This window comes from Drosophila tropicalis, unplaced genomic scaffold (assembly GCF_018151085.1).
Source record: "Drosophila tropicalis isolate 14030-0801.00 unplaced genomic scaffold, ASM1815108v1 contig_158, whole genome shotgun sequence".
NCBI lineage: Eukaryota > Metazoa > Arthropoda > Insecta > Diptera > Drosophilidae > Drosophila > Drosophila tropicalis.
Genome location: NW_027172602.1, coordinates 1195951 through 1221665, shown reverse-complemented (window position 1 = coordinate 1221665; position 25715 = coordinate 1195951). Strand labels below are relative to the sequence as shown.

The 25715-nt window shown below is 38.2% G+C and overlaps 7 protein-coding genes across 9 annotated transcripts; 4 read left to right on the top strand and 3 right to left on the bottom strand.

The window, feature by feature from the left end:
• The first annotated feature begins 971 nt into the window (after positions 1-971).
• On the top strand, positions 972-5345 carry LOC137586786 (band 7 protein AGAP004871). The gene is made up of 3 exons (XM_068302943.1): positions 972-1264; positions 4087-4603; positions 4659-5345. Exons 1-3 carry the CDS (start codon positions 1063-1065, stop codon positions 5008-5010), a joined length of 1071 nt encoding a protein of 356 aa, XP_068159044.1. The 5' UTR covers positions 972-1062; the 3' UTR covers positions 5011-5345.
• A 1507-nt stretch (positions 5346-6852) lies between these two features.
• Positions 6853-8577, top strand: Mec2. The gene is made up of 4 exons (XM_068300008.1): positions 6853-7091; positions 7398-7911; positions 7975-8140; positions 8292-8577. The coding sequence occupies exons 1-4, from the start codon at positions 6908-6910 to the stop codon at positions 8463-8465; spliced, it is 1038 nt and encodes a 345-aa protein (XP_068156109.1). The 5' UTR covers positions 6853-6907; the 3' UTR covers positions 8466-8577.
• Positions 8542-9968, bottom strand: LOC137584565 (NADH-cytochrome b5 reductase 1). Of its 2 annotated transcripts, none has more exons than XM_068300021.1 (2): positions 9799-9961; positions 8542-9698 (listed from the first exon to the last, which is right to left on the bottom strand). In XM_068300021.1, the coding sequence occupies exons 1-2, from the start codon at positions 9816-9818 to the stop codon at positions 8786-8788; spliced, it is 933 nt and encodes a 310-aa protein (XP_068156122.1). In that variant the 5' UTR covers positions 9819-9961; the 3' UTR covers positions 8542-8785. The 2 variants fall into 2 exon arrangements, 1 of the variants encoding a protein (XP_068156122.1); XR_011033488.1 differs by having other exon boundaries at positions 9566-9698; positions 9794-9968.
• Positions 9969-10008: 40 nt separating this feature from the next.
• Positions 10009-12166, top strand: LOC137584550 (transmembrane protein 185B). The gene is made up of 4 exons (XM_068299995.1): positions 10009-10339; positions 10419-10489; positions 10547-11121; positions 11176-12166. The coding sequence occupies exons 1-4, from the start codon at positions 10302-10304 to the stop codon at positions 11569-11571; spliced, it is 1080 nt and encodes a 359-aa protein (XP_068156096.1). The 5' UTR covers positions 10009-10301; the 3' UTR covers positions 11572-12166.
• A 1471-nt stretch (positions 12167-13637) lies between these two features.
• Positions 13638-18443, bottom strand: LOC137584542 (post-GPI attachment to proteins factor 2-like). 2 transcript variants are annotated; one of them, XM_068299977.1, is made up of 5 exons: positions 17962-18443; positions 15457-15711; positions 15120-15384; positions 14829-15047; positions 13638-14765 (listed from the first exon to the last, which is right to left on the bottom strand). In XM_068299977.1, the coding sequence occupies exons 1-5, from the start codon at positions 18193-18195 to the stop codon at positions 14605-14607; spliced, it is 1134 nt and encodes a 377-aa protein (XP_068156078.1). In that variant the 5' UTR covers positions 18196-18443; the 3' UTR covers positions 13638-14604. The 2 variants fall into 2 exon arrangements, 1 of the variants encoding a protein (XP_068156078.1); XR_011033486.1 differs by lacking the exons at positions 13638-14765; positions 14829-15047; positions 15120-15384 and adding an exon at positions 15812-15887 and having other exon boundaries at positions 15581-15711; positions 17962-18101.
• Positions 18444-18644: 201 nt separating this feature from the next.
• LOC137587432 (inositol polyphosphate-4-phosphatase type I A) lies at positions 18645-24077 on the top strand. Its single transcript, XM_068303857.1, has 9 exons — positions 18645-18836; positions 19039-19165; positions 19228-19386; positions 19456-19737; positions 20120-20626; positions 20701-21250; positions 21316-22570; positions 22654-23387; positions 23462-24077. The coding sequence occupies exons 2-9, from the start codon at positions 19048-19050 to the stop codon at positions 23592-23594; spliced, it is 3738 nt and encodes a 1245-aa protein (XP_068159958.1). The 5' UTR covers positions 18645-18836; positions 19039-19047; the 3' UTR covers positions 23595-24077.
• mRpL38 (mitochondrial ribosomal protein L38) lies at positions 23962-25648 on the bottom strand. The gene is made up of 5 exons (XM_068303859.1): positions 25444-25648; positions 25230-25385; positions 24817-25174; positions 24447-24745; positions 23962-24383 (listed from the first exon to the last, which is right to left on the bottom strand). The coding sequence occupies exons 1-5, from the start codon at positions 25604-25606 to the stop codon at positions 24097-24099; spliced, it is 1263 nt and encodes a 420-aa protein (XP_068159960.1). The 5' UTR covers positions 25607-25648; the 3' UTR covers positions 23962-24096.
• Between the last annotated feature and the right edge of the window lie 67 nt (positions 25649-25715).

Genomic DNA, 25715 nt, shown 5'->3' with positions numbered 1-25715 from the left:
TTTAGTAAGATTTACGATTAGATATATGTAGGTATGTATATACAAATCTTGGAGTGCACAAAACATATACCAAAAACCGATAAGTAAACCAACTGATAATTGCTTTGATTTAAAGAACAATACTAAAATTATGATTAACCCCAATCAAACAAGACCTTATTTAAAATACATATATATTAAGTATATTAAAAGACCAGTATGACTTAGCATAAACTAGATCTACAAGTATCGTGTTGTTTCTAAATCAACTGGAATGATATGATGCTTCTAGTCTGTCACAGCATTCACATAATTTGGATTGATTTGTTTGCGGCGATAATAGATTACCATATGGGTGTGTGTGTGCGTGTGTGCGTGTGTGCGTGTCTTGCTTGGATGCCTAGTGGCTGTCTAATCATGAAGACAAATGCGAATAAGGCACATCTTATGTTAGTTTCCTCTAGACCCACACTCCCTGCCCTGCTCCATAGTGGAAAACGAACACAACAACTGTTTGTAAAGAAGTGCTTTATAAATTATCTTCATCTCCAAATGAAAAAAAATTTCTTAGTTCGTTTAGTATTATTTAAACAAAAGGAAAAAAGGAAAAAAAAAACAAATACAGCAGCAGACCAACCACACCATTGGCAGTCGAATTATACATCGATTTATATGTACATATTATACATATGTATGTATGTATAAAGATCTGTATATATATGTATATAAATTACACATACATAGTAACACATATGCATATACTTATAGACTTTTTAGCGGGAGATGGAAATGGCCACGGGAATAGTCGGTTCCCTGTGAAATGAGCCGAACAACTGTCTATGGTTCTTGCCTCTGCCTCTGCCACTGCCACTCCCGCCTCTGCCCCGGCCTCTGCCTCTGTCTATGCCTCTGCATTTGCTTCTCTGTTTGTGCCTATGATGCTTTTGTGGATTAATGCCGCCGCCTCCCGCTCACTTGAAAACGTGCGCTGAACGCGTGCAGTTCTCATCTCTGATCTGATCGATCAGCTTCCGTTTCGATTTTGTATCCGTTCTCAATAGATTTTTGTGCACTGATTGCAATATGCATCCTGCCTCGCCGCATCAACATCGTTCTCGTAATGCCAATGTGCAATCATCACCATCAACGGAGACATTCGCCTTAAACTCACTTAGTCCTCAGCATCTTCATCAGTCACATCAGCAGCAGCAACAACAACAACAACAACAGCAACATGTTGTCCAAATTCCCAGCATATCGCATCCCTATCAAGGACTCAAGACATGTGAGAACTCTTAACTGTCTAACTTACTCTATGCTAGGGCAAACTATAATTAATACTAACTAATTTAATGCTAAATTACGAAAGTTTTTCACGTAATTGACTGAAGGCAACACAAATCAGTTTTCACATCATATTTTCTATTGAGCAATTGACCTCACAAACCTCCAGAGGCGTTTTGTTGTTGTTTCTTCTTTCCACCTCCGTTTCGTTCCCCAATAATGAAAATTTATGCGATATGAAATAATAATTAATGAGCGAGGTAAGGCAATTTGTTCAGAAATGAATCATTTAACACAAATGTACATATACATATGTACATACATACATACTATATACCATAAAATACCCATCAGAGAGTGAATATATAAAGTGGAGAGGATCTAACTGCGAACTGTGTTTCATTTTGACACCTATGAAGTATGCAATATAAACTAAAATGGCAAGTAAAAATAAATAGAAACCAAGTGATTGGATCTTCCACTATGAGCGACCATCTACATATGTACATATATCTATGTATATATGTATACCCTTGCCAGAAAATCCCATTAGTTTATACCATGAAATCTGTAATAAATCAAAAAAGACATTTAAAAAACTCAAGTGGCAAATCCTAAGAATATTATTATGGAAATTCGTTCTTTTTTTGATGTTTAACACTTGCTAAAAGGATTCTTTAAAGTTATAGAATTTTAGGCATTCGTTCGCCTAGAACAAAAATCTTGCAATCCTTTTGATTCAAAACTAGTCTTGTTAATATGAAAAAAACTCAAGTTGTTTAATTTATTGATCGATTAATTTATTGATTGATGAGGAAATATGAACATATATGTATACTATAAATATTGTCTTTTGAGCTAAGAACATAGTTGTTGTAAAATTGTATCCCGATTTGATAATCAATCGCTATTTTCTTTTTTGATCTGTTGAAAAGGATCAATAGAGAGGAAATTAAGTCATGATTAACTGCTGAATTTTGACCCAAAGACCAGCTCCAATGTGCTATTTCGTTTTGTGTTCCTTGTTGTAAACTTTCAACCAAAATCAATGTACCAATTTGCAAGGGCATACACATGTTCATAGACTATTTTTACTATGAAGTAATCTAGCTGGAACCACACGCCTTAACCGATCTGTATCCGTGATATAAATCGTATTGTTGAAACTTTTAAGATAAACAAAAAAAAAAACCGAAAATAATGTACTCCCACCTTTTAATGTACACACAGACACGCACATTTAAACATACATATATATATAGATATATGTATGTACATACATGTATTGATACATGGAAATAGTTCGAGTATGAGGTGAAATATTTCTTGGACTAGTTTAAACAAAATCAAAACATGTTCTACACACAAAAAAACAAAAAAAAATCATACATACATACATCATAAACAATTTTCCACATAACTATGTATCCGATTATTTCCATAGACAAAACATACATATTATTGTATGTATGTATGTATGTATTTACTTGTTGCTATTGAAGCATAACGCCCATATCCATAAATATATGTATGTGCAAAGTTTATGATGAAAATTATTTAGATCACCACAAAATTGCACATATCATTTATGAATAGAATAGTTGTGTATAGGCAACTAACTATAAATGGATAAACATGATAAACAACCTGACAGTCTTTGATTATTAAACCATCAAACACCTGTCAATCAGTCGCAGATCATGAGGGCCTTAGGGCATTGAAGGCCAAAAGTTGGAGGCGCGCCAAAATACGAATAAAGGTTGATTTTCGATTCAATTTAGTTTTAGCACCCTTCAAATACCTCTTGAAGTCTAGCTTTTGGACTCGTAATTGTTAAGGGAAGAACATGATTAAAAATCGGTCAAAAACAATTCGCAAAGATAATGTTTTTTATTTGAATTATCAAGCATAAATTTTTTGGTTAATTGGCCTTTTTCTTCAGACTGTATTTTCGCCAATTGCTAACCGATTTCAAAAAGTTATATATCAATCAAATCGAAATATTGTATATTTTCAAATTGCATTCAACAATTGGATATTAGAAAAATTTAATTTTTTTCTGATTTTTGAAAAAAATCATGATGTATACATCATGATATTTTCTGAAATTGACAAAAAATTTAGTTCTCGAGATTTAATTGCAGATTTGAAGCCATTGTTCTAACTTGAAAATAAAGATGTGATTTTTTCAAATAGTCCAAAAATTGACAATATTAGGGCTATTTGAAATTATGATTTTTTTGAATATTTCGCTGTTTGTTGGCATTTTCCGTCCTCGCTTAAGAAGACAGTTCGATGGCTAAGCATAACTTACATTTTAACTGAAAATTGAATTCAAAAGCATTAAAATGCGATATCACTTTTGAAAATCGGTTTAAATTTGACAAAGTTATACATTCGCAAGATTTTAAGAGTTTTGGGAAATTTTCAGAATTTTCTCAAAACAATATTTTACCCTTAAGATTCATTCATTCATTCAATTCATTATGAGAGTTTGTTTATATGTACATAGTATGAAAGTTATTAAAGATTTATATACTTGAGTATGTAAAATTAGATTGATCAATGGATAAAACACAAATGAATACATGTTTAATGTACTTATGGTATATGTACATATGTACATATATATATGTACATATTAACAGCTAGATAAACTAATTAGAACATGTGTCTATATATCTAATTGGATGTGATTCCTCGATTACAGATGTTGTCTTCAATTGCTTGTGAAATTTCGAATTTTGTGATAAGGCATAGCTAATTATTATTTGCCTTTTATTAATTATTTTTGGTTATTATTGTTGTTGTTGTGTCTTTCAGCGGAAAACGAGAATATGGGATGTGTGGAACTGCTGGCCACTGCAGTATCGGTGCTCATCATGGTGCTGACCTTTCCCATTTCAGTTTTCATCTGCTTCAAGGTGGTCTCCGAGTACGAACGTGCTGTTATTTTTCGCATGGGTCGCCTACGCAGCGGTGGAGCACGTGGTCCGGGTGTCTTTTTTGTATTGCCCTGTGTTGATGATTACTATCCGGTGGACTTGCGTACTGTTTCGTTTGATGTGCCACCACAAGAAGTACTCTCAAAGGACTCGGTGACAGTTACTGTCGATGCTGTTGTCTATTATCGGATCAGTGATCCACTTAAGGCAGTTATTCAGGTGTCCAACTATAGCCATTCAACGCGTCTATTGGCTGCCACCACATTGCGTAATGTCCTGGGCACTCGTAATCTGTCAGAGCTGCTAACCGAACGTGAAACAATCTCACATACCATGCAAATGTCTCTGGACGAGGCCACCGATCCATGGGGCGTTAAAGTCGAGCGGGTTGAAATGTAAGTACACACAGGGGGAGAAGTGGCAAATAAACATTCTATATTTGTTTTGCAGTAAGGATGTCTCACTGCCGACAGCTCTACAGCGTGCCATGGCCGCCGAAGCTGAGGCAGCCCGCGAGGCCCGTGCCAAAGTGATTGCTGCCGAGGGTGAGATGAAATCGTCGCGGGCTCTGAAGGAGGCTTCAGAGATTATCTCAGCCAGCCCTTCAGCTCTGCAGTTGCGGTATCTGCAAACATTGAGTAGCATATCGGCGGAGAAAAATTCAACAATTATATTTCCCCTACCCATGGAACTGCTGACCCCATTCCTCAACTCTTCTGCGGCGGCAGCGCATCAATATCATGCGGCAGCAGCTGCTGCAGCTGCAGGACCTCCGCTCCATCGCCATCAGCATCATCAGTGACGCTCAATGTCGGTGCTGCAGCCATATCTCGAGGCACTGCGTCGCTGTGAACTAAGGAAACAACTCACTGGCTCAAACTCAGGCGACGACGATGATGACGACGATATCGTTGGTTATTTGCTATGATCAGATGAGGTGGCAGAGGGGGCCGGCAGCAGCAGCGACATGAAAAAGAAAACAAAAATGAACTCATGAAATCATAATCAATTTCCGTCATGGAGAGCAATATATGTATGTTTATATATACATTACAATATTACAATCAATCGATTCAGAAGCTGAATATATACAAAAAATGATTTAAATATATTGACAGAGATTTTTTTTTAAACCAAATCAAACATAGTTATTTATAATTTATCATTCAGTTATCAACTTGGCCCGGCAAGCAACGAGAATTTTCCAAGAAAAATATGAGACGTTCAATATTTAAGCTTTTTATTATTTGTTTGCTTGTTCCTCTTAAATGACGGTTCTGGGGATAAGTAATGACTAAAAAAATGATCCCCAAAGCAAATAAACTTTATAGAAAATTTATTTCAGCCACAGGATTAACGAATAGTTCCATATTTTTCTTTGCATACTTTAGGGAGAGAACTTACATGGCAGAGAAAATAAAAACCAGAGGGCCGGGGCTAACTTCGACCGCGTCAAAGTTTGTATACCCTTGCAACTTTTTTGGTAACTCTATCCTTACCTATTAGCCATCAATGTGGAAGAACGTTTTATCTAAAAAGGCTTAAGCTTGAGAAAGAAAGGCCTACAATCGTAGGAAATAACGAAGATATTGTCAAAGTCACTGTTTTCCACCGATCGATCCTATGGGAGCTATATGATATAGTCACCCGATCTTTATCAAATTCGGCACAGTCATTAACATATATATTAAATTAATAAATGTTTAATTTAAAAGCAATCGCGTTAAAAGTAACGAAGTTATTTTCAAAAGTCACTGTTTTCGACCAATCGTTCCTATGGGAGCTATATGATATAGTCACCTGATCTTGATCAAATTTGGCATAGTCGCTTATAGGCGTAGTAAACTCTCTAATATTAAGTTTCACGATAATAGCATAGAAAATAACGAAGTTATTGAGAAAAGTCACTGTTCGTGACTTTGGGGTTTGTATGGGAGCTATATGATATAGTGGTCCGATCCGGCTGAATCCGAGATATACAACGCCTGCAGTATATACAAGCCTACGTGCAAAATTTCAGCTCTGTAGCTCTTACGGTCTAGGAGGAGTTTGCGTTGATCCAGACGGACGGACGGACGGACGGACGGACGGACATGGCTAGTTGAACTCGTCTCGTCGTGCTGATCCAGAATATATATACTTTGTATGGTCGGAGATGCTTCGTTCTATGCGTTGCACACTTCTGACCAAAATTAATATACCCTTTTTGCAAGGGTATAAAAACTATCTATGATCATTAATCTTGAAGTTCTTTATTGTTTTAGCTGAATTTTAGATACTTTTTCACCCATTTTGGGCTATTTTAACTCTGCCACTGCATATAAATATATATACAAATTTGTTTATATTACTTTAACGACTCAGTCAACTTAAAATGTGTTGGAGTTCCATAAGTGAGACCGATTTTAAAAAAGAAACAGATGCTCTTGGTATTCCCATAGCTTCGGGTAAAGCTTCACAGTCCGAAAGCTTGATATTTGAAGAGAGATAACCAATGGAATGAGTAATCTGTATATACATACATACATATGTATGTATATACCCATAAGTACACAAGTTTGGGAAGAACGATTCTGGCTTATCGGTGGGACTTTTATTCAATACATTGTCCATTATCCGTTGTGAATTCAGTGATAATTTGTTCGTTGACAGAGTTGGATCACATCGAAAGAGGGAGGGGCTGAGAGCGATTAATTGCAATGGAAACACAAAATCAACAACAAGATTCGCCTGTCTATGCCAATTATGAGGATTTGCGAAATTCGGGACCTAGTGGCTCCACCACATACATGATCAATATGGGACAGGGCGGAGGAGATGCACCACTTCCACCGCCGGAAATCAAACGGAGTGGAACTCAGCCATATAGAGGCTTCAAAACATGTAAGCACGAGACATCAATAAATTGTGCAGGAATTTGGTAAACAAAAACAAAAAGCAACTTAAATTATTTCGAATTTCCGAGAAAAGCAATTTCTGATAAGATTGTAAACCCCCTTCACAGCCTTTTGCATGGAATCAATGATTCTTGATAAACTTGAAAATTGAATTTTGAATGATTGTCGATAAGATCAAGCTCAAAATTAACTGAACCGAGGGATATGCCTATCTCTATCAAACAAAAGACGATAATGCATAAATAATTATCCAGTTAATAATTTGGTTACAATCTAATTTAACAAATTGCAGCAGAAAACGAACCAAGGAATTGCATGGAATGGATTGTGACAATTTTCTCGATGCTGGTTTTCATTATAACGCTACCCATATCGGTATTCGTTTGCTTTAAGGTCGTTGCCGAATATGAGAGGGCGATTATCTTTCGTCTTGGTCGCTTGAGCGGTGGCCCAAGAGGTCCTGGCATGTTCTTTATATTGCCCTGCATCGATGAGTATCGCAAGGTTGATCTGCGTACGGTTACATTCAATGTGCCGCAACAGGAAATGTTGACCAAAGATTCGGTAACGGTCACAGTGGATGCCGTTGTCTATTATAGAATCAATGATCCACTTTTTGCCGTTGTTCAAGTGGAGGACTATAGCACATCGACACGTCTATTGGCGGCCACAACTCTACGCAATATTGTGGGCACACGAAATCTTTCTGAACTTCTCACCGAGCGTGAAATTTTGGCCCATCACATGCAATCCACCTTGGACGAGGCAACCGAGCCTTGGGGCGTAATGGTGGAACGTGTCGAAATGTGAGTGCACAAAATGTTTGGCGATTTCTAAAAATAACAAAAATCCTTCAATTCATCCTGTAGCAAGGATGTCTCGCTGCCCGTTTCGATGCAGCGTGCCATGGCCGCTGAAGCGGAAGCTGCTCGTGATGCCCGCGCTAAGGTAATTGCTGCAGAGGGTGAGAAAAAATCGGCCACTGCACTCAAAGAAGCCTCCGATGTTATATCCTCCAGTCCATCAGCATTGCAGGTTAGTCACTGTCTAAACAAATTATCAGCTTGGATACGATTAATTCAGTTTTTTGATTGAATGATTGTGCCATTAAATATCACATCAATTTTCATCTTGTGTGTCATAATCCTAATCTATGTATATACTTTTTTTTATATGTGATCGCCAGTTGCGTTATCTCCAAACTCTTAGTAGCATTTCCGCGGAAAAGAATTCAACCATCATTTTCCCCTTGCCCATGGAGTTACTTACTCCCTATTTGGCAAAATATGCTCAAATGATGCCACAACAACCGCCCCTCAATCCTGATGGACGCCCAGCTTGGCCACAGTCAGCTCTATAAACTGATTATATATATATACATACATATTAAGATGTTTATACTTATAATTGATCAAAAACTAAAATTGAAATGTATGTATGAAAGTAAAAAACATTATATTCATCAAATTGAACTATTGCTATTCAAGTATTACTAAATATATGTAAAAATGACAACAAAAAAACAGACAAATATTTTTAACTACCCGACAGAATTATGTATATATGTATATGTAATACATATATCCATTTATATATACATACATATATAAATATTGATCACAAAACCATTTGACTATTTGTACAGTTTGAGCCTCAAGTGGAGGCAGGATGAACAAAAGTTCATAGCAAATATATATTCTCCTCGGACACAGGGAATTCAGCGCATGCCACAATTTTCTTGATTGATTGTTGAAAACTAGAATCTCCGGCTATGATAATAATAGGTAACAGATCCTTGTTAATTGATCTCACATGTGCATCAAATTGATGTGAATCGAATCGCTGAATCTTAGCCCGCTCTCTATAGCGAAGACGTTTCCGTAGTTCAGCACAATCCTGAGAACAATGACCCTTTTCCTTGCAAACAACAGTTTCACATTGCTGATGTGGTAGGTAAAGGCAACTTTGATAGTTCCAGTATGTGGCAAATTCCAATAGGCGATCTCGAAAATAAACATGATTCATATCCCGAGCGCACACTATATGACAAATACGACTCATATCATCCTCATTATCGAGAACCTCTTCTACCAGGGGAATAGTGGGAGCAATTGCCACACCCTGTGCAATAATGATTATATATTTCGCTATTTTAGCATCATGTTGATGGCTGCCAATTGGTCCACGAAACTGCAATACATCATTAATGTGCAAATCAGCCAAATGCTGCGACATAGGACCATTTGGCACTAGTTTAACTAGTATTTTAAATTCTTTTCGAACGAAATCTGTCCAAAATGGAGAATAAGGTCGCAGGAGGGAACCAATTCGCAGCATAACATGGTGACCAGGCGGTATATCCAGTATGCAATCATCATTATCTGAAGCAACTGCATAAGCGAAATGTAAAATCATCACCTTATCATCTCCCATAAGGGCTTCTTTGTGAATCAAACGAAAGTCCGCATAGTCAAGGATCACATTTGGTTGACCGCTCAGTTGGGCACGTCTGCTACGCTTTGGCTTATTATCCAGTATGCAATTGGCACAGCCATTGCCACAACAATCCGATTCCGGGCTATTGCCTTGGTCACTGTCAATTTAGAAATTAAATTATTTTGATCAATGATCTTGCAGTTTCTTCAACACCCAGATTCAAATATAAATGATGATTGTACAGGTACATACACTACCTATGAGGTGGTTCCATCATCCATTCAGTTTATTTATGTCCAGTGTTTACTAAGGCCAGCTGTATGGCAATGTTTTCGAACAAGAAAATTAATAATTAATGTTGATAAGGCCAAATGATAATGGTGATGGAAATCTTAAAAAAAAAAATTTACATCGACGACAAAACAATATCGACTGTCGACTAATCGATAACATTCTATTCATTTTGCTTGGCAACCCTAACCGCTGTAAACTGTCACGGTGTATGTAAATAATACAAGAAAGGAAATTCTGAGGAAAAGGAAACCCAGAAATCGTATAAGAGAGACAATACAAACAGACTTGGCGTACGGACTTGTGCAATCAATAACCATTTTAGTGCCTTTAGTTAAACAAAACATTTTGTAAGGGTAACGGACAGCGACAGAGAGAAAAAGACAGTGCAATGTGCAACTAGTGGCGGCCCGTCTAGACCCAATCCCACACCAGGATCACATTTTGAACGCTCTCCTATGGTGTCAAAATGAACCTGGAATCGTTATTTCGCGACTTTAATCCATGGTAAGAGAAATTACTGATATAAAGATTTGTTAATAACTGTTTTCTCTCTTCCACCCTTATCTTTAACAACCATCTGCAGCAAATTTATCGTGCATTGCAGTCTTTTTACATTTGTGACGCTTTTTGCGTTGCGTTTAGATGGTTACATTGGTAAGATTGGACTCACATCCCTTTCAATACATTTAATTCTTCAATCTTCGACTTTAGATTGGCCTTATTGGGCCATATTCACGCCGCTGTGGATTTGGAAATGCACTGCCATACTGGGTGCCATCGTTGGAGCCATAGTATGGTGTCGTTATCCACATTATCGCCTGGAAGGTGACGCCTATACCCAATTTAAGGCTATGCTTATCTCACTGGCTCTGCATCTCATTTTGTTAATGTTTGAGCTATTGGCCTGCGATAAATTAACGTCGGAGCGACATCTCTGGGTGCTGGTCTTCATTCCATTGATCTTCGGATCGGTAGTGAGTGTGGGTGCCTGTGTGTGGGCCGTAAAGCATGATCGTTCATTTGAATTGGAACTGTTTTTGGCTGTTAATGCGCTACAATTTGTATCGCTGCCATTAAAATTGGATAGATTCGTTTATTGGAACTGGGATGTGGTGTTTGTACCCATGTGGATTGTCATTTGCCTTAGCCTTGTTAGCGTTCTTTACAACATTATCTTCTGTGGGATCATGATGCGCACACCGGAAGTTTCCCTACAGCAAAAGAAGGCTGCCCTTAATGCGGCAGTAGGTAATATTTGCACAGTGCTTCCTCTACTCTGTTTTCAGGTAAGTTATTATAGCACAGTCTAAATGTTCTGATTCTGAATAACTCCTTGATAGGTGGTCATTTGCGACAAGTTGGATGGCGAATTAAAATTTCCCTACATTGTGGTCTTCTCGCCGCTCTTGGTGTCCATTTTGGCTCTGATCATCTTAAGTTTTACCGCCAAGGGCGGCAACATGTGGTGGTTTGGTATACGTAAATCATTTAGCCAATTCCTACTATCGGCGATGCCATTTCTTCAGGAATATGGAAATATCAGCTATCATGCCGAGACGCATAGCAATGCGGGTCAATCGGTGCCACTGGACACCTCTTCTTCCACAAGTACGGCAAATGCTGCCAATGAGCAGCTGCACGAGTTTAGCAAACATGACAAAAAAAGCAAGAAGGCGGCCAAAAATGATATCATGAAGCCGGTGGTTCCATTTGTTAGCATTGATTTGCCTGACTAAATTGGCAAAAAAAAAACCGACAACAATACATAGGCTTAAGCTTACCTGTTACCGTACACACACACACATGCATACACCACCACCGCTACACCACAGACATGAAACCATACGTACGTATCGGCCGTAGATTATAGTCTCGTACTGAATTTTAATTTTAAGCCAATGCTATAAACCGCCCACGCCCACACACTCAAATGTATAAGCAGAATTCAAATAATAGATGCACATCTACTACATAACTAATATATAATACATACATATATTTATGGATAAGTCTATATGTAAACACACATTTTCTATATGCATGTGACTGACGTCTGGTTTTCCATTCATCATACATTTAGAATATGTATTATAATTTTTTTTTATTATTCGATTTTAATAACAAATTAGCTTATCGAACAAATCGGGAATGTACCATTATCGCCACAATACTTTATGCAAGTATCTTTATTATCAATTTGTATTTGAAACGCTGTAAACGTCAACAAAACAATAGTTTAAGAGCCATACATCTATGTGCATTATGTATGCAAGAGTGTGTAAATAATATGCAAATTAATTATAATTAAATCTAATTGAGAGAAAAAACAAAGTATAGTCGATTTCTTTTTTGTCAGGTAAGCTATGCGGCGTTAGAGTCTAGAGAAGAGTGAGAAGTAAAAGTTTATTGATATTCATGATATGCGCACAACTTGAAGGATCTGTAATTTCAATAATTGTTTTACGTTGATACTCACGCCTTTGGAATGCAATTTTTTTTAGCGCTCTTAACTGATTCCAAGAGCGTTCTATTTATAAGAACTTCACCGTCATTTCGTAATGGAATAACAAAATTAATTGCAATTTTGGTATGTGGTAATCTTTATTCAAACTAAGAAACTACAAGGTTTATAATTGTTTTTGTTTTCTTGGCATATTACATACTTTAAATTTTTGTTTGGTTGTTTTAGAATGCGTTTATATTGCCTGTTTAGTGTAAAATTTGAATTTGAAAAAGTAGTTAGGTATTTTCGAAAAACGTTTGCTTCGCCATCTAAAACTCAATATGCAATGAAAATATTTAATAAGTATAAGTCGTACATTATAATTTAATATTTAACAGAGAAATAGATTTGCTTTTTTGTTTTTTTTTTTTTCTTTTCTTTTTTGTTTGGAATATAAAATAATATAGGAGATTGATTGAAGACTGTGAAAATATTTAAGGAATCAACCAATAACAATATTTTGAATAGAAATGCATTTCCAAATCGATTGCATGACTATCAATTATATAATAGTTTGAATAACTTTTTATAAGTAGTATTATTAATAGTATTAATCAAAGTATAACATTCTAAATTGGAAGGTTCGCGATCCTGGATTTATTTTTGGTTGTCAGATTCTGAGTAACAATTATTCCATTGATTTAGCTACATTTGAAAATAGAAATACAACGTTTTTACTTGTATTACAATTGGCTATTGTTAAAATTTGGTTTCAGGAGGTTCTCATCATTAAGAAAAGCATTTACATAAATTAAAAAAGGAGAACAATAAAAATTAAAATTGGGAAGGTTTTTTTTTTGTTTTAATCAAAAACTGAGAACAACCCGAAACGTCTACACAATATTTATTTAATCCTTTCCTTTTGCTCTTCGTGTATTGTACAAATTTTGTTGTCTAAGCTGAGTTTTTCACTTGAAGTTTTCCACGATGAAGAATTGTCATTTTTTGTAAATTATATAGGCATACCCACATTATATATTATTATTAATAATTGAATTAGCTATGTATGGAATTAGTAGGTATATAAATATATACATATAAATGTATACATATATATGTACATATATTTGAAAAGCTTACAATAAAAGCCAATGGAAAATATTCGTTCACATATTGAAAACTACAAATACTTTTGTTTGCTGTTCATTCTATTATTTTGCTATTCAAATTCAATACTAATTGTAAGATTAATTGTTTTGTCATTTGCTACATTTAGTATTCACTATTTAATAATAACTCTTTTTTGAATTGTCGTGTTGTTGTTTTAATTAGAATTCAAGAGTTTTTTTTTTCCTAATGTTTTGGTTTTTTACATGTTCGTTGCTTGTCCCAGCTTAAATGGCTATTGTCTGTATTAGCATTATTATTATTTTTTGTTTTTCTTTTGTTCATTTTGGTTAGATTGAAGAGTTAACTGAGGGCCAATAGGGCCACCCATCACTCGCTCAGGTTACATTATTCAGTGTGTGTGTGTGTGTGTGTGAGTTTTTTTCTTTTCTATATAATTCGATATGTACTGCTGAGTGGTAAGACATTTTTTGTTTTCTTTTGAATCATTTATCATTAATTAATGTGGTATGTATGCACGCTGCTTCAATTGCCAGAAATCATTAAGGGCTTTGTATACCGCCGCCTCTTGAATTGCAAATTGACAAAGAGATCATGAAACAGCAAAGGCAATCACAACATACAGCACGCATTCTCGCCAGCTCTGCTAAACTGGATATTCATTTGTATCTACTTATTTGTTTTTGTTCTTTAGTGCACTTAAATCTTATATAACTTAGTTAATTTATTTAGAATGTGTGTGTGTGTGTATATAGAGAACGTTATAGCTACCATTTGTATCTAAATCGCCGACATTGATATTGATAACTATGCCACATCAATGTCAACTGTATACAGGGTCTCTCTCTTATATATTCGTATGGATACATATGTAGGTGTATATAAAATATGTTTTCCGATATATATATATTTACATATATATCTAATATTGATTATGATGGGATTGGTAAGATTTCGTTAACGTTTCAAAAATTTTTTTTATCTATATTGAAGAAAATTAAATGGTAACAAGAAGATTTCATTCGATTTTCGCGTTTCTTCTTGTGGAAGCGTCAAGTTTAAGTGAAGTTGAAGTAATTGTACGTTTTGTTAATGGTATGCAATAAGGCATGATAGACATAACACACACACACACTGTGGTGTGTATGTAATTAAGACTGAAATATTTTATATATAATACTATATATAGAAATACATTTTACTCAATCTTTGGCTTATTGCTCAGGTATTGAGAGAGATTCTCCCGCGGTCCCTGGACGATCATCATAAATTGTGATGGAAAATCCCAAATGATTGTAAAATGGAATAACATATTGGCAATGGCAATCAAATACTCAAAGAAAGCAAACCAACTGAAAGCTGTGAAAGAAATACAAAAAGTGTTAATACATTAAGGAGAATTTACAAATTGAAAATGCTTACCCAAATCATGACAATAAAAACGATGTTTGGCAAAAAATACCAATAGACCAATGGTACTTAAAATGGAGACAACAAACAATATTTTTTTCCATTTAATCGATTGAATCTGTTGGTTATTCAGTTTTTGGCCTTCATTCAGGATGCCATTTAGTTTGATGGTTGCCAGCATATAGCACAGCGAGCAGACCATAAACGTAATGAAGATTCTTTCATGAACAGCTAAAAAAAAAAAAAAAAGAATAATAATAAAAATTCTATTCCACTTGTCTAAAAAGTGGTATTCTTCCTTACGATAGTTCTCCCGATTCGATATATAGGTAACACCGCCAAGAGCTGCAATTTCAATGCAGTTGAGCACTAGAATCAATGTTATTAGCATACTGGTCTTTGGCACCAGCGACGGCGTCAATCGCGCCAATTGAGAGTGATAATAGTTCTTGTAGACGAAGGCTATGGGGATACGTGGTCCAATGTGCAGGGCAATGCTAAAACGCCAGAAATATCGCTGTGGACTGACGCCGGTAATTGCACTTATTGAAGGTATTATGTTATAGACCTAACGAAAGAGAGAGACATTTCAAAATGGAATCTGGTTGCAGTGGCAACCTGAACTTTTTGTCCAACTTACGCGGCAGTGTGTCTCGTGTACATCATCATATTGGAAGACGTAGGCGGTCACAAAGCATGTAAAAAGCGTCACCAATGGCAGCAGAGCAGTTACCACACAAATCTCATGAAAACAGGCCAAATAGTGAATTGCAATTGGATTACTTTCTTTTTGCTGTTGTCCCAGACAATCTCGTTGCAATTGAAGTTCCTTTTCCGTCTCCTTATGTGGCTCCTGTTTGGTACTAACTGTTGGATTTTTCTGCGATGCGCCATACTATGAAAATTAAAAATTAGGTTCATTCAATCGAATCGCAATCCTAAATTAACTATAAACATTTATAAGAAATTTTGTCCGTTTTAGAGTAAAATCTTACCTCAAATGTAGAATCAATGATTCTTTATATTTGTTTTTGGGTTTTAAATTGGTTAAGAGTACAACAACAAAAAGCGCTAAAAATGAAATCATAAAATACAATATATAAATAAATAAATCATAATTGAATGTATACATCTAAATAATATATAATGATAAATTAACTTAAAGTCATCGAAACTCAATTACAACATATAAAAAAAATGTCATTAGCTTAGAATTAATGAATATATTGCTACCCTCAACTAAACTCAATCAATTTTATAATCATTGATTTTTTTAAGTCTTAAACAATACCTCTCTCTCTTTATTGAAATATTTTGAAAACCATACAAAATGAATATCCTACAAAAGTGATCATTTTCAACTGAATTTGAGATTGTTTCTGACAGCGGAAAAAAAAGGTCCTAAAAACTCAAAGTCAAAGAAAAGGGACGTTAGTCTTTTGTACTTAATTAATAATTTTGAAATAAAAAAAAATATATGGTAATCCATAAAATAGAACCAAAACGCCAACCGCCAAAATCGGTCTAAAACGGTTCGCAAAGATGGAGGTGTTTTTTTTTTTTTTTTTTTAGAATTTTCAAACATTATTTTTTTGACAATCTGCTTCTCTTTTTCAGTCTGTATTTTGGCTAATTTCTAACCGATTTCAGTTATATGTATATCAATCAAATTGTGTTTTAGCGCTTTTTAAAATACTATCAAACTTTTGGACAGTTGAAGAAATTAGTTTTAATTAGATTTTTGAAGAAAATCATGATGTAAACACCATGACTTTCTGCAAAAATTAGCAAAAAATAAAGTTCTTGAGATTTAAGTGCAGATTAACAGATATTATTCCAATTTGAAAATAAAAACAAACATTTTTGAAATACTCCTTAAATTGAAATTAAGGTTTCTTTATATTCTGTTGGCATTTTATTTCCTTGCTTGAGAAGATATTTTGATGGCTTAGTGTGACTTATATTCCAACTGATAATTACATTGAAAAGCAATAAAATGCGATATCAGTTTTGAAAATCGTTTAAAATTTAACAAAGTTACAACTTTGCAATGGTTTGAGTTTTTAAGAACTTTTTAGAAGTTTTCAATTAAATGTTGCTCAGACTGGTAAATTAAAAAAGAAGGAATCATCTTTTGAATGATCGAACATTACATTTACAGAGCTGTGAAATAGCTCATGGCCGCTTATGAGCGATTTAAATGTAATGGGAGTAAAATAAATTGTTTCATCAATTTAATTGGATTGTAACTAAGTGTTACAAAAAAAAAAAAATATACAAATGGGCTCATCTTTCTATTTATAGCAATGTGGTCAGGTCAAAGTTCGCAAACTTGCAATTGTCACGAATAGCCCCCAGTCTTTGCAACGTTAAGTCAATAATATTAGATAAATTTTCCCCATAAATTATTTCGAAACGAGCGAAAATAAATAAATTTATGTACCTTGTCAACACTAAAGTCTGAAATTTTTTACAGCCGTAAGATATGCATATGTTTTGCCGGATTTTTTCCCCTTTTTTTATGAGAGTGAGAGAAAAGATGATGATGCCCCAAGTATTGTGTATGTATGTATGTACATACATCTGCGCCTCTGGCCACCCCTCTTCACCAGTTAACTAAACAAAATAAATGCCAACACACAAAAGCCTGACGTCATTAGCCGCTTTTGGACAAATGAAATTGTACAATAGATATGTACATACATAGAGGAGCATTAGGGAGGGGTAATCATAATGAAACCGGAAGGGGAACAAGTCCTTAAGAGAAGCTACACGATTAAATCTAATCACAGGGAGGCAAAGAATTATGCACATTTAATACTCTTAATTGCAAGGGAGAAGGAACTGCCTTCCAGCTGCTGTTACGGCGGGTGCACACTGATATGGGGGAAGGGGTTCGCTACGCGCAAACAAGCATAAGACAACATACAAGATAAATGGGATAAGTAGGAAAAATACGTAATACAAACAACAAAAATATACATACTAAATAAAACAAGAAAAACACGAGCTGCGCTCTGCGGGGTTAAGGAAAGTTATATAATTTTTGGTCAGCGCAGAAAAATTTCATGGTTGGTCTTAAAAACTAACTGTGAAAAAACATTCTTTATGTAGGCCCCCAATTACACATGCATAAAACTCTCACCGCTCGGCCATGGCCAGGGCTGCCATCACACCCGCTGCCCCCGTTACCATTACCGTTGTTGACGGCAGGAACGGTAATGGTGTTGGTACTTGTGGGATTGGCGTTGGGGCTGCTGCTGCCGCTGAATTTGGATGGAGATGATGCTGTGGGTGGATTTAGATCTATGGCATCTGCCTCAGACAAGACGATGTCTCCCGCTTTTTCAGATATTGTCGCACTTTGTATATTCTGCATATTTACGGGTTACGGGCAGCGTCTTCGTCGTCGTTCGTTGCAGTTGCGATTTGTTTTTGCCGTTATTAATACAAAATTTGTGTTTTTCTTTTTCTATATATTTGGAGATTTATTTGGCCTCCCCGGATTGAGGATAACGCCACAGCACATGTATGTAATTAAAATTTCGAGGTATTTTATCTTCACTTTAGACGACGATGCAAAAAAAAAACACGCTTCTCCATACATATATCCTCCAACTTATAGGTTGGCATCTGCGGCAGTGCTGCGAATTTGGCTTTTTTCCGTCAAATTGAAAGGATGGCAAAAAATACCGTAATGTTCAATTCGCCGCACTTTTAAGTTTACTTATGTAGCTCGCCAATAGTGCTGACAATTTAGCAATTAAGTGGCTAAATATAGATATTTTTTTGCCAACAATTTTGAACAACTTTTCACTTTTGGGATTCTGGCAGCACTGATTTCCAAAGAAAAGTGACCAATGACAAAAACGAAAACAACAGAAAAATTATGGAACAACTTGAAATAAACAATAAAACGAATGACAACTACAAATAAACTTAAAATATCAAGCTGCCTTAAGCTGTGCAGCCCTAACCGAAAGAAGAGTAACTTAAGTCGTGTGCTGATTGCGGAAGAAGGTACCAAATACATATACATATATTATTTATTTTTTTCTAATCCAGCTCAACATCCCCAATTTGTCACGCCCCGACCCAGCCTCCCACTTCCACACCCACCAGCTGGCTCAATTTTGGCCATGGGGCTGCGACGTGCCAAACGAAATTAATTTGCAAATTACGCTTCAGTTCTTTTTCATTAAATTTTTGTTTTTGCTCTCAGTCGCCAGCCATGCGCTTCAACAAATCCGAATTAAACTCTTTGGCCACAAATCCAGCAACAAAATTTGATAAGGAAGGGCTGCTTATCATCACAGATCGCCAGGAGGGATTTCTCTGGCGTAGCGAAGGTGTGTTAAATGTTTGAAATCTCAACCAGAATGTTTGTATGTAAATTTTAAATTGATTTCAGTCCGAGTGCAACGTTGGTGCAAATTGCGGGGTAATTTACTTTTCTATTTAAAGGACAAGGATTCAAAATCACAAGTGGCAGGCGTATTCGTCCTGGAGAATTGTCGGCCTCGATTCCAAAATGATCAAATCGATCCCGAGGGCTATGTATTCGATTTAGGTAAATCACTATAAATTTTTTCTTCCCCTCATCTCTTATAATTGGTTTTATCTATCTATATATTTATAGATTTTAAGGAGAGCCCATCGGAAAGGTTCATCACACATTCCGCTGCCGAACGACTGGCCTGGGTCCGCAGCATTGAGCAGGCATCCAATGAAAAATTAAATCAAGTTATTAGGCAACTTAAGGATCAAATCGCGGCCACAAGCAGGCAGCGTCCATTGTCAATGGGCAATCACATTGATCTGGGCATGCCTGTGCCTATGGCCGTTCCTGTAAGCCAGGCTACGACCACGACGATGATACAGGAGGATCGCCAGCCGGTTGAGGCTGCTGGTTCAGTTGAAGGTGATCTTATTCAGTTCTAGAAATGGGCTATTGTTTTTCTGTTGTTGTTTTTGTTGTTGTTAACCCTCTCAAAAACCAAATTCCGATTTATGCACTCATTTGCTCGATCTCTCAAACTAAATGATCCATAACTAAAACGCATTGCATAGAATTTATAATTTACTTGTACATACATACATGAGAATGGTAATGGTAATGGGAATGGAAATGAAAATTGGAAATGGGTATAGGCTATAACTCTAGTAATGGAATTTATTCTTGGAATAAATATTTTTTACCAATTGGAATTGTTTGTTATATTGTTTTTGTTATTTATAATTTTTCCATCTATCCTCTTTGCATGAATGTATCAATCTATCTACTTGGCCGATCCGTTTTACAGATTTGGATCTGTCAGAGCTTCCCATTTGCGAGACGGCTTTCAGCTGTGATAATCTTTCGACGGATAGTTTGGGTCGTGCCCCTAATCCTCGCGTGGTTTGTCTGGTACTGCAGTCAGACGATGGTGAGCCTGGACTCTGGCGAGAGCACGCCCGCACAGAAATGCTGGAGCGCACCCAATCGCCGCAATTTCTATGTACGATGCGCTTCCAACGCAGTGCTGGATTCAGTACATCCACGCGTCTACGATTCACCGTGCATGATGTAAAGGAACGAATGTCGCTGACCTCAGTGCCTCTGGGCCATGCCGAAGTGGCCCTGGGTGTAATTCAAGATGCCACAAGGCTACGCTTACCTCTGAGTTCGCCTCGTGGCGAATGTGGTTTTATTACACTGGCTTCCTGGACACCAGAGGTGGCCCTAGAGTCAGGCTCCGGCATGGCCCCTCCTCCACGATCGAGCACTCAACTGTTTGAACCGAACGAAACAGCAGGAGGTCGTCGACGTGGTAAGTTGGGTCATCAATTTTCACAAAAATAAAAAACCAATTTGATTGCCTATAATTTTTGATCTTCTTTGTAGCTCATCGTCGAACTCAGTCCCTGCCTCCCAAGCTCGCTGTGCGTCTTTTTGTGCCACAGCAGTCGGGACTGCAAAGGATTTGCGCCAGGCCTCTACTGCATTCGTATCGGCTGCACTCGTCTCTGGGAGCCGACATTAGTGTCCAGGAGACGTTGCTCGAGTCGCGGCTATGCTGTGTTGTACCTCAACAGCTTTTATCCATTTGGATTCAGCGGGAAAAGGAATTGCTGCAAGAAGTATCCGGCATGGGGGAGTTGAGCGGAGATTGGCGCGGGCGCCAGATGAATCTGCTTGAGGAGCATTTGCGATTGCTTAAGGATTACTCGCAGGCAAAGCAGAATATCCAGCAATTGGCCAGAGATGGCATCCATTTCAAACAATCATCCGTGAAGACAGACGAGTCTTTGGAGTTTCTGCCCGTTAATCTGCACGTGCAACGAATGTGGGCCCAGAATGACACGTTGCAACGACGAGGAGTCCTTGACCTGATTACCGTCGGTGCCTTTACCAGGCATGACGTTAAGGGTCGCAAATGCGGTGGACTTATAAAGTATGTAACCAGAATCCTCTTCAGATTTCATTCAATTTACTGACAATTTTGGATTTCTCTTTTAGACTGCTCCAGGAAAGCAAATCATGGAAGCTGGAGCAGAGCAATGCTTGCAAGGTTCAGGCAGCCAACGATGCTGTCCAGGCAACCAAGCAATTGAGAAAAGAGATTGTCGAGCTGATGTCACAGCTCCTGCAGTTGGCTAGTCAACGGAGTGCCCAAGATATGATGCCTCTTTGTAATCAAATGGTGTCCAAGACTCGCACCCTTCTCAACATATGGGAGCCCAGCATTGTCGAGGAGGCGGTGGCCTTTATTGAAAAGCATCGTATTATAGAAGAGCCCGATAATGTTCTTATGGAACCAATGTCGCCTTTTCGCAAAATAACTCAACAGTTGACTGCCTTGGACTTGAAATCGCCAGAGCTGGAGGACTTTGCCACACCAGTGGTAGCACCTCCAGATCTCTGGCCTCGTGGCCAGCCATCGCTGATGCGCTCCAACAGTTGGCATCCGAGCAACAATTCGCCATCTAGCTCTCTGGACATCAATGCCATTGACTCACTGCAGCATGCTGTCAAGTGTTACAATGAGCATCTCCGTTGCTTGGAGGAGGCAGAGGCCACACATCAGTCGTTACCCCCGGCCTGGCAGCAGTCAGCAGCACCACTTCCAGTGTCATGTTCTGCAGAACCTCCACTGCATTTGATTGATCTTGATGAGATTAAGAAAAGACAAGCAACACCCGCTGGGTTTCTGGATACCAAGCTAATGATTTCCTCTCCGTCAGCCAATTATTATCGGCCCACAGAGGAGCCAGAGCCATTGGATTTAACCCAACTAAACATTGAGGCTAGTGTCATGTGCCTGGTGAGCAAACTGAAATTCTTTTGCGGTCGCTGTGATAGTCCAGCGATCCGTCTGCGTCATCCCAAGACGCCTCTAAAGCGTGAAGGATTTGCAGTGTCACCACAACAGACACCTGATGTGATTGCTGCTCCAGGAAAAGCGCCGATAGCTCCACCATCGTCAGGCCAGACGGATCAACAGCAATTGCCGCCAGCAGATGGTGGAGTTATATTCCGAACTGGTGGAGGTGGGAAGAGGGGAAACAAGTTTACAGATGGTTTGGATTTGTCGCTGACCACCGATTGGACAGCCGAGTTGCGTCCTAGTATGCGTAAGCTGCGGCATGCAATGGACCGGATTTTGAAGACAGCCAGGCTAATGCACTCTGTCCAACGGTTACAGCAGGATGTGCGTTGTAATCGAATCCAAGCCAGCATCACATATCGAAGGGATGTCTGCTTCTCCCAGGCGGTAAGCATTCACTTTTTTCTATCCTCTCCCTGTTTTGTCCAGATTGCTCATCTCAACTTTATTTCTATGCGCTCTTCACACAGTTGACAGCTTTGGTCAGTGCCCTGATGCTTCGCCTTTGGGGAAGTGAGGTGGACATGGCGTATTTTATTATGCTGCGTGATCTTGGGCCATTGGCCTATTTCGAGGGATTGCTCTCACTCTATGGCAGCGAGACGGACATGTGGAGTGATATGTGCATTGCCATTGAGGATTTGTCAGCAGTCACCTTTCAACTGGTTAGAGCCCAGGGCGAGGCTAAGGTAACGCCAACGCCAAGAATCACAGGATCACGCCAGGCCTTGGAAGTGCAATTGCCCGTGCCGGAGCACACTTTGCCCGGCAATGGGTCCACAATTAGCTTTAAAATAACCCCAGTTTTCTTCAACATCGGCATCAATGAGAAGGCCACCATTGCTGAGACGCTTGGCCAGACACGCGAACAGCATCGTTCCAACTGGGATAACTATCTGAGACTCAGTCAGTATGTCGGACGTTATCGTAAACTGGGTTTGGGTTCAGTTGATACTGGCGAGTCGCTTCAATCGCTGCTTGGCTTCATGGAGCAGCAGCTAAGAGCCAATGTATCAAAGAATATAAAAATTTTACACCTGGCAGAGGATGCCTGCAGGCTGATGGATGGTCTGCGTTTCACCTCGTGCAAGAGTGCCAAAGATCGCACTGGCATGGCTGTGACACTAGAGCAGTGCCGTGTTTTGGTTCGTGAATTTCAATTGCCAGCAAAACATGTGCCCAACGCCCTGAGCACTATGCGAAGGTAACTTCTAGTATTAATTCCCCCTCTCTTTCAGTTTAATGCTTAATATCTTATTTTTTTCCTTTTGTTTTTAGCGAGGGAACACGCATGGATAATGTGCTTAAAAACATTGGCAAACGCAAGTATGCTTTTAATTTGCCTCAGGTCATCTCGTTGCCCGCAATGTATAGGCCACCAGTTGGGGCCTATGGCAAAGCCGAGACCTAAAAGCACTTACATATATATGTATATGAAAAAAAAAAAACTGTGCCAAAAACAAAGTCCGAAAGACGATTTATACTTAAGTTATGCAAACTCCCCTGAAGAATATGTTAATCAGATTCAGTCATGAACATGTCCATACAAACGCATATACCCGACCGAAAAGCAGTCGTAAATTATTCCATCTGTGCGTTAAATAAGAGGAAAACATATCATGGCGAATAGACTAGTCATATTGGACATGTACAATATTTGGCTATCTGCACAAGTATAAACCTCCCTCCCTTCCAGTTAAAGCCAATTTATAAGGACTACCCCCAATTGGCCAATTGTTAAGAAACTTAGTAGGTATATATACAAAGTAGTTACTTACTTAAAAATTTTAGCACAGTTTTTTTTTTAACATTTGATTAGTTTATACGTACATATATTTACTTTCTTGTTAACCAAAATAAACGTACTAAAACAATAAACAGTATTTCTAACAGATCTCCTTCTACGACTTCTTCTAATAATCCTGGACACGACCCATGCCCAGACGTTGCTTACGCACTTCGGTCTTTAGCCACGAGGGTACACCCTTTATGGGATGTGCATTGGGGTAGCGCAATGGCTGTTCGGGGCCATCGAAGGGATGCGTTTTGGCCAGTTTTCGTTGCAAATACTCCTTGTTCACTTCTTTTATGTCACGATGCTTATCCATATACAAGTTGAATGGCTGTTTCAATGGGAAGAATTTCTGATCGGCCAGATATGGCTTAGGGAAATCATACTCGTAAATGGGCTGCTTGAGTTCTAGATAATTGAATGGATGAGAGTGAGATATAAAGGAGATTATTAAACCGAATCAAAACTCACTAAGCACATCATGATAAAGCCGCGTCAGCGACTCATCCCAATTGGTTTGATAGAATCCCAAGCCCGCTGGCGTCAAGTCGGTCTGATGTTGGCGATAAAAGTCAAGTGTGCTAAAGAGACGCTTCTCAAGATTAGCATAGTCGGATGTGGCTAACTGGTATGCACTTAGATCCAGACGAGACTGTTGCTTATAAAGTATAAAGACCATGCGTTGATAGCCCACACCATTGGGCGGAAATGGTGGCAGGTAATTAACCAAAACCTCACCCTCACTTACACGTCCATTGGGAATATTGCCGCTAAAAATAAGACGAGCATATGGAATGTAAGAAGCAGTTGGAAATAGATAATTCTAGCAATGATTGCATACATGAACCAATGAACACATTCCTTGGCCCCGTTAGTGTAGTGTGCATCCGGATTGGTGAGGAGCAATGTCCAGTAGTTCTCTGAATTGCTTGTCTGCTTACCGCTAATGGGATCAAGCTGACCATCGAAATTAACTAGTGGCGCCTTAGTTGCCTCCGACGGTTTGATCACATTGCCGTTGTACACAGGGCTGAGAACGTTTTCCTGTTCATAATTTATTTGGAGTGGCACACGGGGTACAAAGTAAGCGCTACCAAAAAGATCACCAAAGATGCCATAATGATCCGCCAGCAGGCGTAAATCATGTTGCCCTGTTGTCTTTGTATATGTCTCCTGCACCTGATCCAGATCAATTAGTACTGAAAACCAAAAGTTAATGAAAACAAATTTATTTTCTTCATGCCAAGCACTCACGTTTGTTACTGCGTGCCAATTGCTCGAGTTCTTTGTTGGAACGTTGGGCTTTCAGATGTTTTAAGCGGTTTTTTAGTTGCTCCGATCGTGATCCTTTAAGCTGTGGGAAACCAATATTTACACGAGCCGTCACTTCAGGATCGCTGGCTGTCTCATCTGAAACACCGGGTATGAATTGATTACAACATCAACCCAATCAATGTTTTTAACCCACCTCTCAGTCGCTGCTCCAGAGTGCGAGCCACTCCAGGCGGCTTGCCACGTAATGTATGCCCATGACGCCTATCTGGATTATTGAGAACGACTGGGATAATTGTTCCGCGGAGACAGTTACCACTGTTTAAGCCGCTTTTCATTAAGAAATTGCTTAAAGACATTTCGGATGCTTTCGTTACGCGAGTGACAGAGTTGGATAGAAAACGCCTGTTGCCAGCTGGTCACACTATGTAAATAGTTATCTACGCGAGTAAACTTATTGCTAGTGAT